This window comes from Pinus tabuliformis, chromosome 4_2, assembly GCF_031772625.1.
Source record: "Pinus tabuliformis cultivar Carrire ecotype Pingquan chromosome 4_2, CPIR1, whole genome shotgun sequence".
Classification (NCBI taxonomy): Eukaryota; Viridiplantae; Streptophyta; class Pinopsida; order Pinales; family Pinaceae; genus Pinus; species Pinus tabuliformis.
Window position 1 is genome coordinate 1,064,968,456 of NC_142304.1, and position 15,773 is coordinate 1,064,984,228.

Below are 15,773 nucleotides of genomic sequence, written 5' to 3' on the forward strand. Positions count from 1 at the left end.
AAAAACTTCTACTTTAAAGACTAGTGGTAATGATTTACTCTTTCTAACTCAATACTTCAAAGCACATGTACTGTGTAAAGTACGGAAAGAAAGTAGCTTAAGAACAGTCCAAAAAGCACCCAAACAAGCTGCAAGTTAGTGATATTTTGATCTTAAAAGATAGTAGTTTATGATGAAGATCATTCATGTATGTTAACAGCTCTTTGAGAAATAAGATTAAAAACTAACTATAAAGACAAAGGCAGCACTTGAATTGTCAACTTCAAATACCATTAGCTGTAAAGCAAACACAACACATATAAAAATAAATCCCGGGCTAAAAGAAACCTGCAAAGAAATAACACTGATCAGCTGAAAATAAAGGAAAACAAGTAAATAAAACTATACATGCTTAAGGAAACAAATGAGAAAATAATGAAATGCTGCACATGAAATACTTTACAAAGGCTGAGATGAGCAGGGGCCCTCTGTTCATTCAGCCACAAGAGAACTCAAAGATCTGGAAACTTCAAAACAGTGCTATATTGATTTCTCCATTTGCAAAAAGTTTACAAAACAGAGTGCTGGAATAGCACTAGAAAACAGAGTTCACAAACGCTTCTAAATTCAACACAAGTGCAGCAAAATACAACTAATCAAAAGTTCTTTGAGCGTACGCAGACGCATCAATTTATAGGAGCTTCTAAGTTATCCTACGCGTACAGCTAGTTAACAGAAAAACAATAAAACAGTATGCGTATTAATGGTCCTTGGACACATCACGGCTGCGTGGACGAGTTTAGTGGTTCTTGTCGACATGGATAATAAATCCCCTGTTGGATTGCGTCCTCTGCCACCCGTAGATCATAGACAGATCACCATTTAAGGTGCCGTGACCAAACAGCTCTCAAACACCGTTTAAACCACCTTGAGTTGACCGTGGCTAAACCAGCTTTGACCATGGGTGAAAGTGACGTGGATGGTTGGAACAAAGGGACAGGAACCTCGAGCACACTGATACCTGAGTGCCCATGTGGCCCATCTAGCAAACCGACACGTGGATCATAGTATTTAACAAAAAGGCTGCAGGATCTTCAGATAGCTGCGGGATCATCAGATAGCTGCGGGATTCCTGCAAGTAAGTCAAAAACTAAACAAATAGTCATCCATTAGCAAAACTTGCTTGATCATGCTTATTGACACTGAATGTAATGATCTGAGAGGTTTTATGGTGAAAATGAGGCATAAGTGAAGGAAAGATAAGGAAAAGTGGAGGAAAATGGTAGACAAATAGGTGTAAAATAGAGGTTCTACAGAAGGTCAATGATGCAACCTGTCGTCAAAGGCGAGAAACCTGCCATTGAGGCATGCAGATCCCAAGGTACTGACGATTCCTAGATCATCTTTCTAGATAATGAGCTGAAGTCGATAGAAAGCGATCTGTTGTAGGCAAGCCCACAACACAAAATCATAGATCAAGTCGAATAAATTTAGTTGCAAGGACTGACTCAGGGATGGTCAAGATGGATGACAGATATTTTGTAGATGAATGGCTTTATTGGCAATGACCTATTGAACACATAACAACACAGCAGATGGTTTGGTGACAATTGACCCAAAGTTAATACCCAGAAACCGACTGAAGACTTTCAATGTGGTTTGATCAACTGTTAGGCAAAGGATTTCCCAACCCATGTGAATAAAAGTGTCATGTTCAAGAGTGGTTACAAAGTATGACAAACAGGCTCATTTTTCTCATTTTTCCCCCACCATTTCTGGCAAGTACCTCTTTATTTTTGACAAGCTTGAGGAGGATAACATTTGCTTGATTATAAGCTCATCCTTCAGATGAGTCCAACTTAGTTTAAATTCGAACCCTAAGAAGGAGTGGTTCGTTCGTGTTTGTAATTGAACAGGTCCTTTACTGTGAAATTTTAACGAGTCCAGTATAGGAGAAACTCAGCGTTTTTCAATTTTAGAGAGTCTGAAAAAACTTAAGAAGACTCCAGGGTTGACCTTTTTCGTAAATTTGTGTCTCCCAAGCCCGAAAAAGTATAAAATAATACTTGAGAGAACCGCTTGATCTTTACGACCAAGGAGTAATTTTCGTAATTAGTGCCCCTGATCTGAAAAAGTAAAAAGTTGATCAACGACACGTCGTTTTATAACCAATATCGAATTTGAAACGACAAAAATCCGACAATTTTTTCATGTTTTTATGGTCAAAAAAGAGCTGTAAGTGGACCGTCTTTTTAGTTCCATTTTAACGAGTTTTAAAAAGAAAAAACTCGGCGATCTTTTCATGTTTTAAGAGTCAAAAAAGAGCTTAAAGATGACTCTAAATGTTTTTTCGCTGAAAATGATAGATTTCGCCTGAATAATCTGTTATCCTGAACAAAAATGCAAACATTACTCATACTTGTTTGAAATGGATAAAAATGCTGCAAAAATTACCTTTCTAAAGTGAAACATAAACAAATTTGCAATTTATTTACTCAAAAAACTTATAAAAAGGGCTCTCGTCAATTCATTTTTACCGTTTGAGATTTGGGTGAGAAAATAGTGCTTTTGTTCACAAACTTCCCATGAAGATTGCAGAAAATCCAACCGTCGGAATCGAACGTCGTCTTCTCCAGGTAATCCACATCATCCTACTCTTCAATTTCAACCGTTTCATTTTTTGTTTTAGGGTTTTATTTCATTTTCTGGAGGGTTTTTAGGCTAAAAACCCACGCGCGGGGGCCCGCAGGCATAATACAGGGGACCCGCATGCCCCAAGTTTTTCGCAATGGGAAAAACCTCAGGGGCCCGCACCTTCCGTGAAGGCAAGGTGCGGGCCCGCGCACTGTCTCTAAAGTAGAAGGTGCGTACCCTGCGGCAAGGGTTTTGAACCCAAAAATTCTCAAAAGTGACCCAAACAATTTAAATTCTTGCATTCTAATTTGCCTTTCTGTTGGATGCAGAGAGTACATCATGCTAGATTGGCGTGAATGAGAGCATGAGGATGTGGATGTTGCCGCATGGAATCATCAACCTTTGCTTGATGCTTTGAAGGCGTGTGGCTTGTACAAATTCTGGGCCATTCCTGGCATGAGGGCTCAGGTGGATTTCTTACAGTGGCTGGTTGACAGATGGAGCATACAGGACCAGTGCTTCTTCATTGGTGGCCACCAGCTCGAGATCGAGCCGGCAAACATATACTTTTTGACTAGTTTTCCTAAGAGAGGTGAAGGCTTGACTCTATCCGGGACTAGGCCAGGTGGCCAGTCTGTCGATAGTCTCTGGCTAGAGTTCTGCAACAGCCAGGCTAGAGACAAAGGGATAGACATTAAGACCATATCCCATCCTGAACTCATGGTAATTGCGTTTACTATTACCAGACTTTGCGGGGGTGCCGCATTACATGTTGCCACCGGATCCCAGATGCGTATGGAAGTTGATTGCTTTCGAGGCACCATCTTCAACTGGTGCGATGCTGTGTTGGCCAATGTGAAAGGCCAACTGACCAGAGCCAAGAACGGACAACTAAAGACCTTTGGTTATGGGGATTTGGTTGTGAGCTTTAGTCTGGAGAGGGTTCCCATGTTGATCCCGCAACACCTTACTGTTGGAGGTGGGCTTCCTCGAGAGCCCAAACTAATGCGATGGATTACAGTTATGGCCCGTCATCCGGATGAGGGGACAGAGGTTGTTCGATTCAAACCTGAGTATTTCCAATGGTTGGAAAACCAGGTTTTTTCTATTCAGGACTTCCCTTACGCTGGGGTAGATTTTCGTGGTGACCCAGACATGGCTCTTCCACCAGGAGAGCAGTGGGATGACTCAGGTAACATCATTTTCAACATTTTTCAGATTTTAATTTTTTTTATTATTTTTCTATCTTCCCAAAAACTGATAGTAAATGTTTCAAAATGCAGATGTGGGTCCATAGCGACCAGCCGCTCTCCGGCCTTACGAGAGGAAGCAACCAGTTGCAGCCGTGCCAGCCCCACAGGACAAATCAGCAGAGGTTTTTGCCGAGTTGGAGGGTCATTTCGAGCGCTTGACATGAGATATTCCGGAGACCACTATAGATGACATTCCTCGTCGACTTCAGTGCTATGTGATTGGGGTCCCAGGACCTTTTAGGAGGTTCCTTTGCAAGGTGGCCCGTGCAGTGGTTTCTTATCGAGATCATCACCAGTGATAGGATGATCACCTATTTTAGGCACATAGGACATTTTGCTTTTTGTACTTATCATTTTTGTCGATCATAAGGTGTTTTTCAACCTATGATCGAGGACGATGTATTTTTGACACACTCCTATATTATATCACTATTACCGGCTTATCTTGTTAAACATGTGTTATGAAATGTTTTTAAATTTACATGTATGGTTATTGCAAATGTCTATTTAACATTCGAGAAGCAATTGCATCTGCTAATGTATTTAAATATCTTGGAATATGCTGATATTCAATATAATCAAACTCACGTTCCAAGGGACGCACTCTCAAAAATAATCTCAATAACACTGGATTTCTAATGGAATATACTCTATTAAGCTGTGATACAATGAGTTCAGAATCTAACCTCACTATCAAACTCCGAATCCCAAATGAAATAGATTCAGATAATAACTCAATCACTGCACTATACTCTGCAATGTTGTGTTTTGTTTGACCGAGGCTTACCCCATGCATAGATACCAACTCGTCAGAGGGCGAATAAATAACCCAGGCTGCGGAAGAAATGTTCCGTGTATTACGACAAGCACCATCAGCAAATCCAATGTATGTTTGGAGAGGCATCGACATCTACAATATCAAGAGTAAAACCAAGATAAGCAGGAATAATGACGAAAAACACTCTCTAAGCTAAGCACACTTTTTAAACTAAAACACACCAGCTAGAAAGAAAAACTAACCTAACTAAAAAAATCTCCATACCCATCTTTTAAGCATAATACCTCTTCAGGTAAAGGCCATTTCTGGGTTTACCTAAAGAGTCCACATCAAAGTCTACCAATTCATAGGCCCCTTTTGCTAGCTTTCGCTTGACAATATAGGGAGCATGCCACATAAGAACGAATTTTCTAGCGCCTAATTTATCATTAGCTTGATCGTACAATAAGACTACATCTCCTTCTGAAAAATTTCGAGGGGTCACATTTCGATAATACTGAGCTTTCATACGTTTTGCGTGAGTTTCGATCGCCAATGCAGCATCACGTCAATTCTCATCTAATTGAGCCAAGTATAACAAACGTTTTTCCTCTTTGGAAGTGGCTGGAAGTAACTTGATGGCCATTTCCAGTGATGGGATTTCGCATTCAATGGGTAACACAGCTTCCAGACCATAAACTAGTTGGAAAGGAGTGAACCCTGTTGATGTTTTCATTGAGGTTTGGTACGCCCAAAGTGCTGAAAATAGCATGTTATGCCAATTCGACCGATGAATCCCAATGACTCGTCGGATCATGACGACTAGAACTTTGTTGATGGACTCAACCACACCGTTAGCTTGTGGATAATAAGGAGTTGAGCTATCGTGACGCAAGCCAAGCTGGCCTGTAAGTTCTGTCATCATAACGTTTCGAAAATGACGCCCATGATCAGTGATTATCCCTTGTGGGACACCAAACCTAGCAATTATATGATTGAACATGAAAATTGCAGCTGTCTTGCCGTCTGCCTCAAATGTAGGCATCGCCTTAGCCCACTTGGTAAAATAATCTACCGCAAGGATGATATATGCATGCCCCCCGGCCAAGTGAGGGTTACATGTAATAAAATCGATACCCCATTTGGCAAAAGGACCAATGGCAATTATAGGGTGGAGAGGAGCTAGTGGAGCGCGCATCTTTAATTGCTTGAGCAATTACTTGCTCTTCAGTAACTACTCCGGCTTTAGCTACATCTTCAGTGATCTTTGGCAACAAAGACTTTACAAACCACTCAGCCAAAATCTGATCCGGAATAAAAACCTCACTAAACGTTGTCGACGTCTCCACTCATGAATATGATCTGAAATGTAAGTGGACGTTGATTGCTTTAACAAAGTTAATAATTCCGTGCCATTGTCATATCTGACTGGCAACTGAAAATGAGTTAAAAACGAGGTAGCTAACTGACTAAAATTATAAAAAGGGCCTCGCGGTAACTCAATGTACCACTTGGCCGCAAGACCAATTAGAGTGCGTTGGAAAAGTCTTAGACGGATTGAATCATCTGAAATGGAGTTAGACGCACACCAGAGGTGATAAGTCATCACATGGTTCGACAGGTCCTCTCCTGATTTGCCTTCGAACTTAGGAATATCACTAGGCAACTTATTCGGCATTGGCGGCCAAAACGGAAGATAATTAATGGGATCGTTCGTTAGGCACAACAAGTCAGGCAAGTCCAAAGTTGCGATAAATGGTAACTGACGATTAGGGTCCCTAAAACTCTGGGTCATGAGACCAGCCCCAAGAGGAGGATATCCATGATAACTAGGAATAGGAATTGCATTTGGGATATTGTATCCTCCCGGAAAACCAGGATTAACCAGACCGTACTGGGGTTGTTGAGGTTGTTGATAAGTGTACCCAGGGTACGGTTGATACTGATAGACTGGCTGCTGCACAGTCGGACCGAATTGGTACTGTCCCTGGTACGGTTGATAAGTAAATTGTGGTTGACTTGTGACAACCGTACTTGAACCAGGTTGTCCTACAGGCATCTGAACCGAAGTTTGAATCGTAGATCCAGATGGTGGTAAAGATGTCTGAGGAGTAGATACAGGAATAGTAGAAACCGGAGTTGTCGATACTTCAGAAGTAGGTGGGGTAGATTGAACAGATGTTGCGGCAGTTGCAGCAGTTGTTTGAGGCGGAGTACAAGGCGTACTAGGCCCAAGCTAAGAAACTACCGAAGGTACAGAAGTTTGAATATTAGACTGGAATGGTTGCTGGGGTGTACTAGAAACTAAGGGTTGTCTAGTTTGAGATGACAACTGTACATTTGGCTGCAACACCTGTTGAGTTTGCGATGGATCCCACACTATATTCATTCCGGGGTACGGACCCATAACCGGTTGAGAATATTGAGGACCATAACCGGGTTGAGGGTAGGATTGAGAATTCAAAGTTACATTTCTCGTTCCTTGAACATACGATTGACCGGAGGGTGGTTGGAAACCTTGGTTCGAGTACTGACCTTGGGGTTGATACCCTTGAGGCATGTACTAATACTGAGGTTGACCTTGAGGTATAAATTGATATTGGGGTTGACCTTGGGGTACATATTGAGTCTGGGGTTGACCTTGAGGAACGTATTGTCCCGTAGGTATGTACTGTCCTTAAGGTTGCCCCCCAGGCGCAAATTGGGTACCTTGAGGTTTCCCCCCAGGCGGTAACTGGCCACCTTGAGGTTGAGGATTGGGAATAGAACCTGACATCATGAGAATATCTTCTACGCTCAACGGCTTAGTACCATTGCTTCCAGTTAATAACCCTTGTTCAATGGGTTGAGGAGATGCTCCCGAAAAAGTACCAGAAAGTGACTGATACCCAGAGGGAACAGAAGGATCGCCGTACAAAAAGGATTCTGGTGATTGAGTAAACATGGATGACTGTCTTGACATATTTAACGGAGGATAGTAACCTCTAGGTGTTGGGTGATAAGGAATACGAGGTGGTGAAAAACTTAACCCTGGGTTTTCCAAAAAATTAGTCAAAGAAAGATACCAAGCACTGCTCCTAGGTGGACTGTAAAAAATTGATTCACACTCCCTAAGTTCAATAACAGGTTGATTTTCAGGGATAGGGATGCCTACCTCTTCTTCTGGAGTAGCAAGTTCTTCAATAGCTATCAAACCAGAAGGAAGATTTTGGGTAATTACTCTTTCTACCCTATGTGAACCAGGACCACTAGAAGCTGGAGAGGCAAACCCCGATGTTGGAGTAGCAGGTTCAGATATCTCAGGTTCCTCACCTATATCACTAGTAGATGAAAAACTACCAGTAATTTCGGAAACGAACACTGATTGTGGATTATAATCCGCTACTAAAGCTTGAAAATCAGGGTGTACCACCAAAGAAGACTCTCCTTCTTCAGGTGATCCAACCCTACTGTCTCTAGGAGTTACGAGGGCTCTCAACCCTTCAGACTAGCTCGGTGAAAACTCAGGACGTTAGCCCCGAAGTCTACGGGGCTTCCTCGGTAATTCAACCACGATTAAAATGTTTTAACTACTTCACATGCAAACAAAGTAAAATCTCAATGAAAACCACCTAAAGCCTCTAAAGAACCAAACAAATTTGAATCACACGCCTAAAGAATCTAGGAGATCAAGCACACACAAACAGTAACTTTCCGTACTGAAAACACTAGTTGGTGATGAAATCCAACGTCGTAGAGTTCAATACAGAAATGTCGGTTGGAACAGTTACCCCGGAAACCTGCTTAATGAATAGACTGGCACAAGTTCCTCCACTAAACCGTCTCGAGTGAAGAGAACCCCCCAGAAAATCCAAGTGAGTCTAGCCGACGTCTGCTCCAGGTACAGTGGGATCTTCCCACCACTGTCACCTTAGGAAGAATCCTAAAGAATATGGCCAATAAGGTTACCAACTGAAACAAGTATACCTGGGGGAACATTCTACGATCCGATACGCATGCAAGGGAAGAGTAGCAAGCTCAATCCCCTTGAAGGCTCCTTGACATAATCCAAGGTTTACCAACAAGTGACCTCAGGCTCCTCGACAATGGTTAATTCGAGGTTTACCGTTTTTAATACGTGAATATCTGGCGTCGTTCCCAATGAGGAAGGATTGATTCCCACACTGGTTCGGACACGATCTCATGCTTCTCCTTTAAGAGGAGCTTTCCCAGAGCATAATTTCAACAATTGGATTTCTTCCTACCGCAAGATACAGCTACTTGTTTGTTTTACTATCTTGGAGAGTTAATTACTCCCTACTCCAAGACACTAGCCTAAGCTATGTTGGTGTATCAGAGCCCTAGAAAATAAAAATATTACTAGATGGATTTTAATTTAAGCATTATTTTTATTGGTTTTTGTTTAAGTCAAGAGGTGGCGGAGATGAAACTTGTGGTGTAAAGACTCGACTCGAAATCACTAAAAAAAATGCACTTAAGATGATTAAGCAATCTTTTCCCTTCAATGAACTTCTAGCTAGGAAAGAGTTTGAGAATGCAAATACTTGTAAACACAAATCTTTCTTAACAAAAAAATTAAAAGAAGAGCTTTTATCTTTTCCAATGCACTCAAAACGAGACAACTAGTTATTTTCACAAAAATTTCCCTTTTCTCTCAAAACACTCAGACGCTACAAAAAACAAACTTTTTTCCAAAAGAGAGATTTTTTATATTTTTTCATAAAACACTCAAAACTATGAAAATGACTAATCTTGAGATCTACAAACTAGAAAAAAAAAAAAAAACCTATTTGAAGTCAAATCTTACAAGATGTCTTTTTCAAGGATGTTTTACTTAGCTATATGTAAACTAAGGACCAATTTATGCAGAATCACAAATCAGTCAAAAAACAATGATCTCTTGTTTCTTTTCCTAAAAATGAAATTCACACTTTGAACACAAGCTTATCAAAATTTCGTAAAGAGAAACACAAAGGTAGGTTTCTCAACAAAGGTAGATTTTGCAAACGGTCAAACTCATAAGAAGACTGGTAAAGACCAAAACGATCAGAGGTTTCTACAGCTTCTAAGCTCAGAGCTACTACAAGACCAGGATGAAAATCAAGCCTAAGCACAAAATTTCAACGAATTTCACCTAAAACCCTAACACTAATGAAATTAAACCAAGGAAAGCTTTTGACAGGGTACAAGTAGGTGTGGGCAGTGGTTAAAACCTATAAACAAATTCTAAACTGATAAAAAAAAGAGAAAATTTAAAATTTCTCAAAATTTTGACAGGGTACGCAGGCAGTCTGTTTACACAGGTGCGTTCCCGCTCTGTGCACAAAGCAAAAGTGTGTACAAGTACGCACTTTGCTTAACTCAGAGGGTGCGTTCCTCTCCCAAAACTATGAAAAATAAAAACTAACTCAAAATCAAGTAAATCTACCCAATCCCACAATCATCAAGTCAAAAACTAGAAACAAAAAGTACAGTTTCTCAGGTCAAAGTAAAAACAAGGAAAAAATCAAGTCCCCAGTGGAGTCGCCATTTTGTCACACAGAATGAGTCGATCTTGCGGACAAGATAGACCTTCCTAGAATCTAAAGAAGACCTAATGACAAGCAAACCAATCACACACTATCTTTCTCTAAATATGCTTTTATAAACAAAGGCAAACAAGTATTTTTAGGCCTACCTTAGGTCCAATGCAAGTTTGTGGAAGCCTTCGCTCCTTCGATCCAAATGAGCTCCCTTGTCACGAATCTGCAAACACAAACAAGCAAACAAATTAAATAGCACCCGAAAAGCCAATATCATAAAACATATTTAACATGAAAGTCAAGGAGTTCATGAAACAAATAACATGAGACAATTTGTTGAGAAAAATGAGTGTTACGCAGTAATTTGTCACTGTCACCCTGTTAGTCTCCCTAATGTCTCATGGAATCAAATGCACCATGCTCATGCTCTCTAAACTGGCCAAATGACCCACTTTTCCAAAGTTTACTGCATCAGCGCGTCTGTTATTAAAATACCCGCGCTGACTGGCGGCTTATAGTCTAACTGGTGCGCTGCCAGCGCGGAAGCACACTGGTTTCCCGCGCTGGTCGAATTTTATGCGCCAGCGCATCCTATGAAAGTATTAAGCCACGCTGACACGGTCTTATCTGTTACTGTGATGCGCTGTCAGCGCGTCAGTTCAGTTTATATCCGCGCTGATCCAGTTTGGGCGAATTTGTTCCAACAACCAGCCTTCCAGATGGTTCCAGGTCTGGTTGTTAGCCTTGTGAGTGTCGCCCTCCCTTCTATGGCATGTCTGTTCGTCATTTGGAACCACCTTCTTTGAAGATAAGCTTGTCCTCCCACCATTCATGGAGACTCCTTCTCTATTTAAACCCCCACCATTACCATGAGCAGCTAGTTTGGATAGTGTGGAATTCATAGTGCTTGGATTGCTGCTGCTAGTAGGTAGTTGGTGTGACAAGTGTGGTTTTGTTAGAAGAAGCTTAAGGAAGGTTGTGAGTATTGCTTGTGTGAGAGAGAGCTTTTGTGTTGGGAGAACTTACCGCCAAGGGTGAATGCTTAAGAGACTTGCTGGTTGGACCCTCAAGAGAAGGACTCAGCGTCAGAACATTGGTTGTACCTTTCTCTGTTATTGATTTAATAATAGATGACTACTGTTATGGTCCCATTCTCATTTGTCTTATGATGGTTAATGTGAATTACATTCTTTCTGACTGATGTATAATTGCTTTTATTAGATTTCACGCTTGTGTTTGTCTTTCTCTTCGTGTGTGCAGGTATCTATTCGCGGGGATCGCGGAAGATTGTGACCGGCCAAGGCGAAGGAGCGAGAGTGGCATCACTTCATCAAACAATAGCGTTGGAATCCAAGTAGGTGTTCTTTGCCTCTATTTTAATTGTAATTAGGAACTTTCACAGTAGCATTGATTGATTTTTGCTAGACCCGTTCTGGGCTAGAAGGGATCGCCTCTATCCGTAGAGGGGATTTACCTCTCCAACAATTTGGCGACTCTGCTGGGGAGCTGGCCTTTTTGTCTCTTTGTGTTAATTTTTGGTGTTTGAGTTTGATTGTTCTCTCTTTTCAAAATTGGGGATTAGTTCTCTGTTTTCAGCCCTCCTGGTTCAATCTGGGAAGTGTCTTAATTGTTTAAAGAGTTCTCGCCTTGGTTTGGGAATTTTTGGTTTGTTTATGCCTCTTTTTTAGCCTCAGCGCGGTTTATATCAAAACAGTTGCGCTGACAGCGCATAGCTGTTTCTTTAAACTTGTTGTCATCGCGCTTGTACGTAAAACAGTCGCAACGGTTCTGAAATCGAACCAGCACGCTTAATCTGTGTCCTTCCGCGCTGACAGCGCCAAGTTGCTACGCGTGACTTTTCGTCAGCGCACAGTTGCTGAGCGCTACCCGCGCTGATCCTGTAAAATTGAATTTGTTTCAATTTCGCCTCCTGAGCCTGTTGATTTGACTATCTCCAGTTTTTGCTGCTTGGTTTATGACTTGATATTTATTGTTTGAACTGTTACACACTTGCTTGCGAAGTCTTGTCGAACGAATTTCATTTTTTTGTCCCGTGACCTAGTGCCATCACCCGATTTTCACTGGATTGACCTTTTTTTTCTCACTTGTTCACTTGCTCACAAAAGTTCGTTGCTACTTGCCTTTGCTATTACGGAAACCTTCCTCTTTTTGCTTTCTTTGCTTGTTTGCTTGAGGTGATTGTTGCTGAATCGATCCTCGGATTAATTCACTACCCAGACACAGATCACGGTTGCTAGGGTTCAATCAACTCTTTTCACGCTTGTTGTGATTTTCATTGAGTAATTTCACTTCTTTTGCTCAGTGTTTCTGTCTCTCAAAATTCATTTTAAAAGTGCATAGTGCCATTGAAAGAGAAATCAAACTAGTATCTTTTGCATTCGATAGTTAATGAAAAGAAGAGCATTTCATTGATTTGTGTTCTCAAAAGAAAATTTTCATTTCTTTGTCATTAGCTGCATTAGATTGTTTGATTGTTTGAGTTCATTTTGTTGGATTGAAAACTCTTAACCTTCTCATAGTTAGAATTCATCGAACTAAATGGTATTCTTTGGCATGTAGTTTGCATCTAGGTAATTGTGAGAGATCATACGATAAGGCCTGAAACCGAAACTTAATTCAAGATCAACCATAAAATAAACTGAATAAATATAAAAACGCATTGGAACTTAACGCTCAAATTGTAGAGGTCTAGGCTAAAGACGTGTTCCGGCGTCGTTAAACCTAGTCACTGTTGTTTCACATTACGGTTGGGTGATTCCTCCTCTTGTGACTCGATAGTGGTCTAGCATGGATTTGAGCTCCCACGTACCGTCGCGTATATAGGGGAGACCCCACTAGGTTATCGACCTTGATCCATAGGAAGCCGAGTCTGCCGCCTTGTGAACCGTAACGCACCGAACATAGCATTCGGGAAGATTGACTGCAGTACGGAAAGTCCTTGGTTCTCATACGATTGCCAAGGTGTATAAGCAGTTTTACGGATTGCTTGGTAAACCCTTTGCCTAGAGTCTCCAGAGCAGTCACTTTTGATCCTTTTCGGACTCCCTAAATGAAAAGGTGCCAGTGAGCTTCTTGTCACTTCGTGCTCATTAAATATTCGCACGAGACTAGAGTCATCTTTTCTTCCTTTTCTCGACTCTTGAAACATGAAAAGGTCAAGTTCAGCTCCTGTGTCTTAAAAATTTATTCGGCCACGATAACATCACCTGGTTAGATTTTGTATGCGATAGTTTGAGTCGGGTCTTTATCGTTAGTTTCCTTTAGGGTTTTGTGTGGGGTTTGTCATCCTAGCTGACCTGTCAACTCCTGGTCCAAGTGATCAAGGTTCTCCATCTTCTGTTGCTCCTGAGGTACTAGTTGTAAGCGATACTCTTCCAGTTATCCCGAGTATCCAGTCTATCAACGTACGTGCCCCGGGCGACCCGGATTACAAAGAAGATTGGAATCCTATCTGGGAGCCTGACGAAGACGATATTCCTGTTACCCCTCCCGGTATGTCGTCTCCGATGTCAACTTCCCAAATGGATGAGACATCACCCAGCGCAGGTGAGACACCCGTGGTGTCAAGTATTGAAACTCCCATTCCAGCTACTTCTCCACTCCCTCCACGTTATCAATCAATGAGGGATAGAATAGCTGCCAGAATGCTTTCTACGACTATATGGGATCCTAATGTCATTGCCACCACGGAACCTTTTCTTTCACAACCCCCTAATACACCTGTTACCTCAGTTCCCACAAATCCAACTGTTTGTGTAGCGTACTCAACTCCAATCGTCAATGCTGTGACAACATCTTCATCTACAAACCCTGGGGCTGGCCCCTCTCACAGTCAAGTGAGCAGTATCCAACCAGGGGTTTCATCTGGAGTCATCGATCCTGCACAAAGTGCTCAGCCCTCTTCTGGTCCTCTTCCAGGAGCGGGGCCGTTTGATGCCCATGGGCAACCCATTGTGGACCCGAATTACCAAGGTCCACTCTTTTATTATGATGCTAACAGTCAGTACCTAGAGCACGTTCAATCCCTGCCTCGTCAACCTTTTGTTGAAAATTCGACACCGTTAGACGTTACTTATGATCCCGTTACTCATACTTTTCGTGGGCGCTGGGCAATCCCTGGACAGCCTCAAGGACCGCCTAATCTAGGCCAGCCACCTTATGTGCAAGCCCCCCAAGGGCAACCACTTTATGGCCAGTCTTACCCAAGACAATCTGGGGGCCCACAAGGACAACCCTACCCAGGACAACCTTCGGCCATGGGCGGTCCATCTTTTTCCTATCAGAGTCAACCTTCTGGTTACCCAGGGCAACCTGGTATCCAGCAAGGTTATCCGTCTGGCCAGCCAGGGCAGCCTTACATCCAACAAGGCCAACCTGGTTTCCAGCAAGGGTATCCCACTGGACAAACTGGGCAAAATTATACCCCTCAAGGTCAACCAGCAGTCCAACAAGGGTATCCTTCTGGGCAAGGGGGGAAACCCTACGTGTAGCAGGGCCAGCCCGCTGCCCAGTCTAGTCATCCTTCTGGGCAGGGGGGGCAACCCTACGTGCAGCAGGGCCAACCCACTGCTCAGCCTGTGAATCCTCCTAGGCAAGGGGGGCAACCCTACGTACAGCAGGGCCAACCCACCGCTCAGCCAGTTCAATCCTCCAGACAAACGGGCCAGCCCTCTGTGCAACAAGGCCAACCCACTGTCCGTCCTACTCTTCCAGCTGGACAGGTTAGTCAACCGCAAGGTCAACCAGCCATCCAGCCAGCTCGGCCATCTGTTCTGCAAGGACAACCCGTGGTTGCCCAAGGACAACCTGGCACCCAGCAAGTACATCCTTCTGGGAAAGCAGGTCCACCAGGTTCAACCAGGCCAATCTTCCGGCCAGATGATCCCAGCCCAGCCGGTTCAAGGACATTATTCTGAGCCTCAAACTCAAGTGGGTTATCAAATGCAAGGCGGGCCACAGCCCCAGCCTTCCTACCAAACGCAACCTGCTTATCAGGCTCAGTATGGAGCCCAGCAAATGTATGGCTACCAGCAACCCCAGGGGAAAACGCAGGTCACTACTTACCAAAATTATCAGTATGCTGCACCTGCGGGTCAAGTTGCTAATACATGGGGTGCTGGGGGGCAGACTCAGGGTCAACTGTCTGCATATGGACAGAATACATATGGGCAGAACCCCTACGGATGAACTCCCTATGCGCCAGGCCCTTTTGGGCCAGGTCCATCGGGACAGAGTTCTTATGCGCCAGGCCCCTTTGGGCCAGGTCCATCGGGACAAAGTTCTTACGCGCCAAGCCCTTTTGGGCCAGGTCTGTCTGGACAGAGTTCGTGGGGGCAACCACCATCTGGTTGGAACCCTAATACTGCTTCGAATCCATAGCCACAAATGTCCTTCAACCCTCAGTTGCCATTCTTAGCGACGTTGGAACTTCCGGACGTGTCCAAGTTAACAAATGATCCCATTTTGCATAATTCGTATTGGCCACCAGTTCCAACTAAAATACCCGGTGATTGTCCAAAATTTGATGGCAAAGCAGGTGAGGATCCTCAAGCACATGTTATGACCTATCAGCTCTGGTGTTCATCGAACTCATGGCTTGATGATTCT

At 42.9% G+C, this 15,773-nt stretch overlaps 1 protein-coding gene across 1 annotated transcript in view; it reads right to left on the reverse strand.

Moving 5' to 3' along the window:
* The window catches only part of LOC149173295 (large ribosomal subunit protein eL36y-like), a 147,176-nt gene extending 132,102 nt beyond the window's left edge, over positions 1–15,074 (reverse strand). Inside the window, exons 1-3 of the mRNA XM_089426648.1 lie at positions 14,973–15,074; positions 14,781–14,837; positions 14,478–14,573 (exon numbers count right to left, since the gene is read on the reverse strand). Coding sequence (XP_089282774.1) covers positions 14,478–14,573; positions 14,781–14,837; positions 14,973–15,074 — 255 coding nt within the window. The remainder of the gene's footprint in view (positions 1–14,477; positions 14,574–14,780; positions 14,838–14,972) is intronic.
* Positions 15,075–15,773: the final 699 nt, after the last annotated feature.